Here is a 5,331-nt window from a genome sequence, read left to right on the forward strand (position 1 = left end):
ATCAGCACTCACCTGAGGGATGCTCGGGGTTCCCGTCCGACATGGGGGAGCCCTCTCCCGGGTGCCGGTGGTCCAGGTGGGCGCTCTTGTAGTGGGCCTGGATGGCAGCAGCTCCACCTTGCTCAGCCTCTCCGCCGGGGCACTCCGCTTCCCCCTGGGCTGCCTTCCCATTCTTCCGCCGCCTGGGCTGGTACTTGTAGTCTGGGTGGTCCTTCTTGTGCTGCATGCGGAGCCGCTCGGCCTCCTCAATGAAGGGGCGCTTGTCGCTTTCGTTCAGCAGCCTGGGGTGGGGTCGAGGGGAGGACAGTAGAGGGGCTGGCATGAGTGCCAGAGCTCCCCAGGCTGCCCTCCCTCTGAGTGTCTGTCCTGGAAGACAGGAGGCCCTGGGATGAGGAGCCCCGAGGATGGGGTCTGGGACAAGGCTGTGCCCTGTGGTTTGTGGATGGAGAGATGCGGGGCCCAAGACAATAGCCTTAGAGCCTGGGATCTCTGCCCCCAAATCTTTCAGGGCTAGAGGGTAAGTGAGAGGTCAGTCTGCTGCTCCAGGCACCCCTGAGGAGGAGTTAGAAGTAGGAGTAGGGGTTATAAGGGGCAGATGCCAGCTCAAGGAAGGGAAATATTTTCTCATCAAAGCTGTCTGCAAGTGGGATTGGCTGCCTTGTTAGGAGGTGAGCTCTCTGGGACGTCAGGTGTGCAGATGACTGGGGAAGGAGCCAGTGTCTGCTATTGACTGGCTGTGTGTGTGAGACCTTGAGCAAGTCACTTCTCTGAGCCTGAGTTTCTCCACTTATAAAATGAAGATGATAGTATCTACTTCACTGAGGTGTGGGGTTGACCTAAGTAACGGATGTGACGTACATTGTACCAGGGCCTCGGAAGGGGATGGGACCTGAGAAATAGGTGCTCTTCTGATGCTGCTGGGACGATTGGATAGGAGGACCTAGGAGTGGGTCTCATCCACTCTGGAGTGTGGATTTTGTGAATTCAGTGTGGTGGGACTGAGGAGGTGGGTGGGAGTTCCCTTCACTGTGGGCGTGCACTGCCTCCTGAGGGAGAGCTTACATCCTTGTCCAGGGAATGACAGAGGGTAGAGGAAGCTAGAGTGTCTTCCCAGACCCTGGGGCAGTCTCCAAGACCAGCCCACGGAGGGAGGAGCGCTGAAGCCAGTGCCTCTGCCTACCCAACTCCAGCCTCAGGCTAGGGGTGGAGGGTAGAGGGGCTTGTCAGGGCTTGGCTGCCCCAGGGTGAGGAGGGCAGGATGGGGTGCCCCGCAGAGGGGACTGAGGGGAAAGCCCACAGATTCTAGACTCCCAGGCATCAGTACAGAGAGCCCATGGGTGTTTGTGGGAGCAACTGTGTCTCTCTCCAGAGGGCCCCCTCTCTTCAGCTGCCCTACCCCTCACACCCCAGTGGGTGCCCTCTTCTTCCAGTCAGCAGAAGGCAACCCCTCCCTCCCCAGGCTGGGAGGGGGTGGTCATACCAGGCACCTCCTAGCGGGCAGCAGCATTCCTCTGCAGCTTAGCCTCCCTGTTTGCTCCCCCCGCCCTGCCCTGAGCCCAGCCCTAGCCCCAGCTTTCTCTGAGGGTCTCTCTAGCCGGGACTCTATGGGAATCAGTGTACCATTTAGGATGGAGACCTCAAAACAGCGAGTGAGATGCAGGAACCCTCTCTGGCCAGGGGAGGGGGTGGAACAGGCCCCGAGGCGGTTGGAGAGAGCCCACAGAGGGGACAAGCAGCTCAACCAGCCATGGCTGGCACAGAGGCTGCAGGATGGCTGGGGACATTGAGCTCACTCTTGCCCCATCCTTCCCTGCGCTCCTGCCCAGCTGGCAATCAGCAGGGAAGTGGCAGAGGATGTGGAAGGAACTGTACAAGCTGGAAGAGAGGGAAGATTCCAACATTGGATTCCCTGTCGCCTCCCAAGCTAGTTCCCAGCAGTAGCCTAACGCTGACAGAATCCCGCTGTCAGCGCACTGCAACCCCTGACCCCAGCCCTAACCTCAGCCCCTGCTTCCAACAGCAGCAGAGGCTAACTCCACCTCCAACTCCAGCCCCAGCTCTGTTCAGGCTCTCTCCTAACCCCAAACCCACCCTGCCCTCCATGTAAACCCAATCTCAAAGAGTCCTGACTCCAACACCAGTGCTCACTTGGCATTGCCACTCCCCCACCCACCCCCATGTCACCCCCAGCTCAAGCTCCAAAGCCAGTCCTCATTTGTACCTTCACCTCAGCCCTCCTTCCTCCTCTCCCAGGACTGAAATGAGGGTGAGGAGAGGGTAGGTCGGTGCCCCACCCAAACTGGAAACCCAACTGGGGGGGCTTCTGAGTTGGGGCCCTGACTGCTGCTCCATCTGTCCTCCTGCCAGGCCAGTGGCATAAGAAGACTTTACTTGGGGGAAGGACCTGTAGAAAGAGGGAGCAGGAGAGGCCGGGTGAACCCCGCCACTGGGGAGAGGCTCCAGCTTGTGACCCCCTGTTTCTTGGCTCTGGCAGGTCAACCAACACACAACCACCACCATGTGATCATCACCTCACATTCCTTCCCCAGGTGGGCATCAGAGGTCAGTGTGACTTCCGGGGCTTACGCAGGTGCTCAGGACCTGGCTCCCATATGTCTGACCCTAGCCCTGAGGCACTCCACACTGTGTTTCTCTTTCCAGTTTTGGGACCCCTGTTTCCCAGTTCTGCCTACCTAACCACCCCCCTTCCTCACATCCTGGGAGTTACAAGCTTGGGAGGTTTCGGGATAAGCCTCTGGAGCAACTGGCCAGTCGAGCCCACGTCCAAATGTCTCTAAGGACCCCACCCGGGGTGCAGGTAGCCACCATCTGTTGGCAGTGCCTTTGATACTTGCCGCTGTGCTGCTCCCATCCCCACCCGGGTTGGGTCCTTAGCACGTCGCGCCTGCTTTCCTGGCCGCCTCACCCCAGGCTGGCCTCTACACACACAGCTTGAGTGGTGGCCTGAAAAAGCCCTCCTGAAGGGAACCCAAGCCCAGGGCTCTGGGCTAGGGGAGCCAGGACAGGGACAATGGAGGACCAATCTTAAACCCTTAGTGACGGGAGCTGGAGGGAGAATGGGAGTCCACCCTTGCTTGAATGCTCTCGTTGGGATTGTGCTGTGGTCTGCAGTCCCCAGGGCCTGCTCTGTCTGCCTGTTTCCTATTGTCTGCTTCTCACTCGCTTCTCTTTGTCCCACAGCACCAAAAGCACTGGCCTGGGCCGAGCCCAAGCCAGATCGGGATGGACCTTGGGCAGAGGAGCTAGTTGTGACCTCTGCTCTTGGGCAGAGCGGGGCTGTCTGGGTCTACACAGCTGCCTGGCTGCTGAGCCCCGGGCTTGCCCCAGATGAGCAGGGTGCTGAACGCTGAGCGGGGGAGGAGAGGAGGCACCAGGCCTTCAGCAAACACATGGCAAGGACAGGACAAGGGAGCTGGATGCGAATCCCTTGGTCTCTTGGGGACCCTCCTGCTCCTTCCACCCCTCTAAGCCTTTGGCTCGCTGGACTCAATCTCCACCATACTGGGCCGGCAAAGGGGAGGGCAGCAGGAGGCAGGCCGGCTCCTCCGACAAAGCCCCAAACTTCCTGAACCTGGATGCACCTCCCTCTTGCTCTTCTCTTCCTGTTCCTCCCCACCTCTCCACCTTAGAGTGCAGGGTGACCCGCCACTGTCACTAGGGGGAAGGCCTCTGGACGAAGAGTGGGACGCCTGAGTTCTGGCCCTGGCTCTGCCACCAACTGCTATGTGACCTTTGCGGTTCCTTGGCTTTTCTGGCCTGTCTCTTGGGCAGTCTAGTGGGAGATCAGGTGACCTCCGCAGGCCTGCATCTCCTGGAGCCCTGTCCTCTTCTGGAGTACCCCTGGGAATTCTGGGGTGGGGTGGAGGGCTGCTCTGTTCCACACATCCCCAGGGGTCTCCAGACCTGAGCCTGGCAGACTTCTTCCCTGGGGGGATGTTTTTCCCCAGAGGTTTGGGCTGGTCTCAGGGAGCCTGGAATTCTGGGAGACCCTGGGCAGGAGAGGAACCAAGGCTTCCTCCTGGACAGGGTGCCAACTCCAGCTATCGGGTTGGGGGGAAAAGGTTGCTCAGTGTTGGGTGGGGCCCTGGGAGGGAAGATGGCGCCCAACTGGGAGAGAAAGGAAAGAAGAGAGAGACCAGCTTGGTGGCTCTGGGAGAGGGCAGGAAGGAGAGGGCAGGAAGGGGAAGCCCCATTCTGTGTGCTCCTTCCCCAGAAGGACAAAGAAGCCCCCAACCAGAAAGACAGGTGGATCAGGAAGGCCCATGCTGCAGCAGCAGATGCATCTGTCCTGGCAGTTCTCCGTCCCTCACTCTTTCAGACTCTCCTCTGATTGCTTGCTTTCCTTGAACCTCCTCAAGTTGCCCAGCTGACTGCCTCAGTTTCCCTGCATCTCCAGCCAGGCCTTTGGTTCTTTCCCAGGTGTCTCCCCCAAATCCTCTTGACCACTGGAGCCGGTGGCAATGGCCTTCTTGAGGGTGTGTGTGTGTGTGTGTGTGTGTGAGAGTGTAGCCAAGAACTCTGGTGGGGAGCGCTCCACCATCCCTTCTCCCCAGGAAGCCGCCTGGGAGGCCCCACGGCCTGCCCGGCAGAATTCCAGCCACGAGGGGGCGCCTTCCCGCCCGCGCCCCGGGTGGGAGACCCGGCCTAGGCCGCTGGGGTTCCCGGTAGTTCCAGGGTGGGCAGCGCGCGGAGCCCCGCGGGGGCAACTGTGGTGGAAGGGCGGGCACGGTCCCCACCCTGGGCCTTCCAAGGAGGCGGCGGCCCCAGGCGAAGGGTCCAGGCAGTCCCCGTCCGGGGCGGGAGGCCGCCGCCCCAGTCTCGCCTGCAGCCCCCGAGGCCAGGGGCGGCGGTGCTCACCTCCAGAGCTTGCCCAGGGTCTTGCTGAGCTCGGCGTTGTGCAGGTGCGGGTACTGGTCGGCGAGCTTCCTGCGCGCCGCCTGCGCCCACACCATGAAGGCGTTCATGGGCCGCTTGACGTGCGGCTTGCTCTTGCTGGAGCCGTTGACGCGCACCGGCATGGGCACCAGCGTCCAGTCGTAGCCCTTGAGCACCTGGCTGACCGCCTCGCGGATGCACACGGGGAACTTGTCCTCCTCGCTCTCCTTCTTCAGGTCGGGCTCGCCCTTGGGGAACGTGTTCTCCTGGGGCCGCGTGTTCTCGGTGTCGGAGCCGGAGCCCGACGGGCAGGGCGAGCCCGCCGAGTCCTCGGACATGCTGGGGCTGGGGGCGCCGGACAGGCCCTTCTCCTGCTCGTCCGTCATCTTCATGAAGGGGTCCAGGAGATTCATGCGCGGGCCCGGGGCAGGGGGC

General features: G+C 61.3%; 2 protein-coding genes across 2 annotated transcripts in view; one reads left to right on the forward strand and one right to left on the reverse strand.

Annotated features, from left to right (window-relative positions):
* The window catches only part of SOX10 (SRY-box 10), a 9,701-nt gene extending 4,392 nt beyond the window's left edge, over window positions 1-5,309 (reverse strand). The window contains exons 1-2 of the mRNA XM_008049161.1: window positions 4,879-5,309; window positions 13-281 (exon numbers count right to left, since the gene is read on the reverse strand). Of these exons, the coding sequence (XP_008047352.1) occupies window positions 13-281; window positions 4,879-5,309 (700 nt within the window). The remainder of the gene's footprint in view (window positions 1-12; window positions 282-4,878) is intronic.
* Window positions 1-5,331, forward strand: part of POLR2F (RNA polymerase II subunit F) — a 27,215-nt gene that overhangs the window by 19,283 nt on the left and 2,601 nt on the right. The gene's annotated exons all lie outside the window — the stretch shown is intronic.

The sequence above is a fragment of the Carlito syrichta genome, unplaced genomic scaffold (assembly GCF_000164805.1).
Source record: "Carlito syrichta isolate Samal-C Ts95f unplaced genomic scaffold, Tarsius_syrichta-2.0.1 Scaffold130637, whole genome shotgun sequence".
Lineage (NCBI taxonomy): Eukaryota > Metazoa > Chordata > Mammalia > Primates > Tarsiidae > Carlito > Carlito syrichta.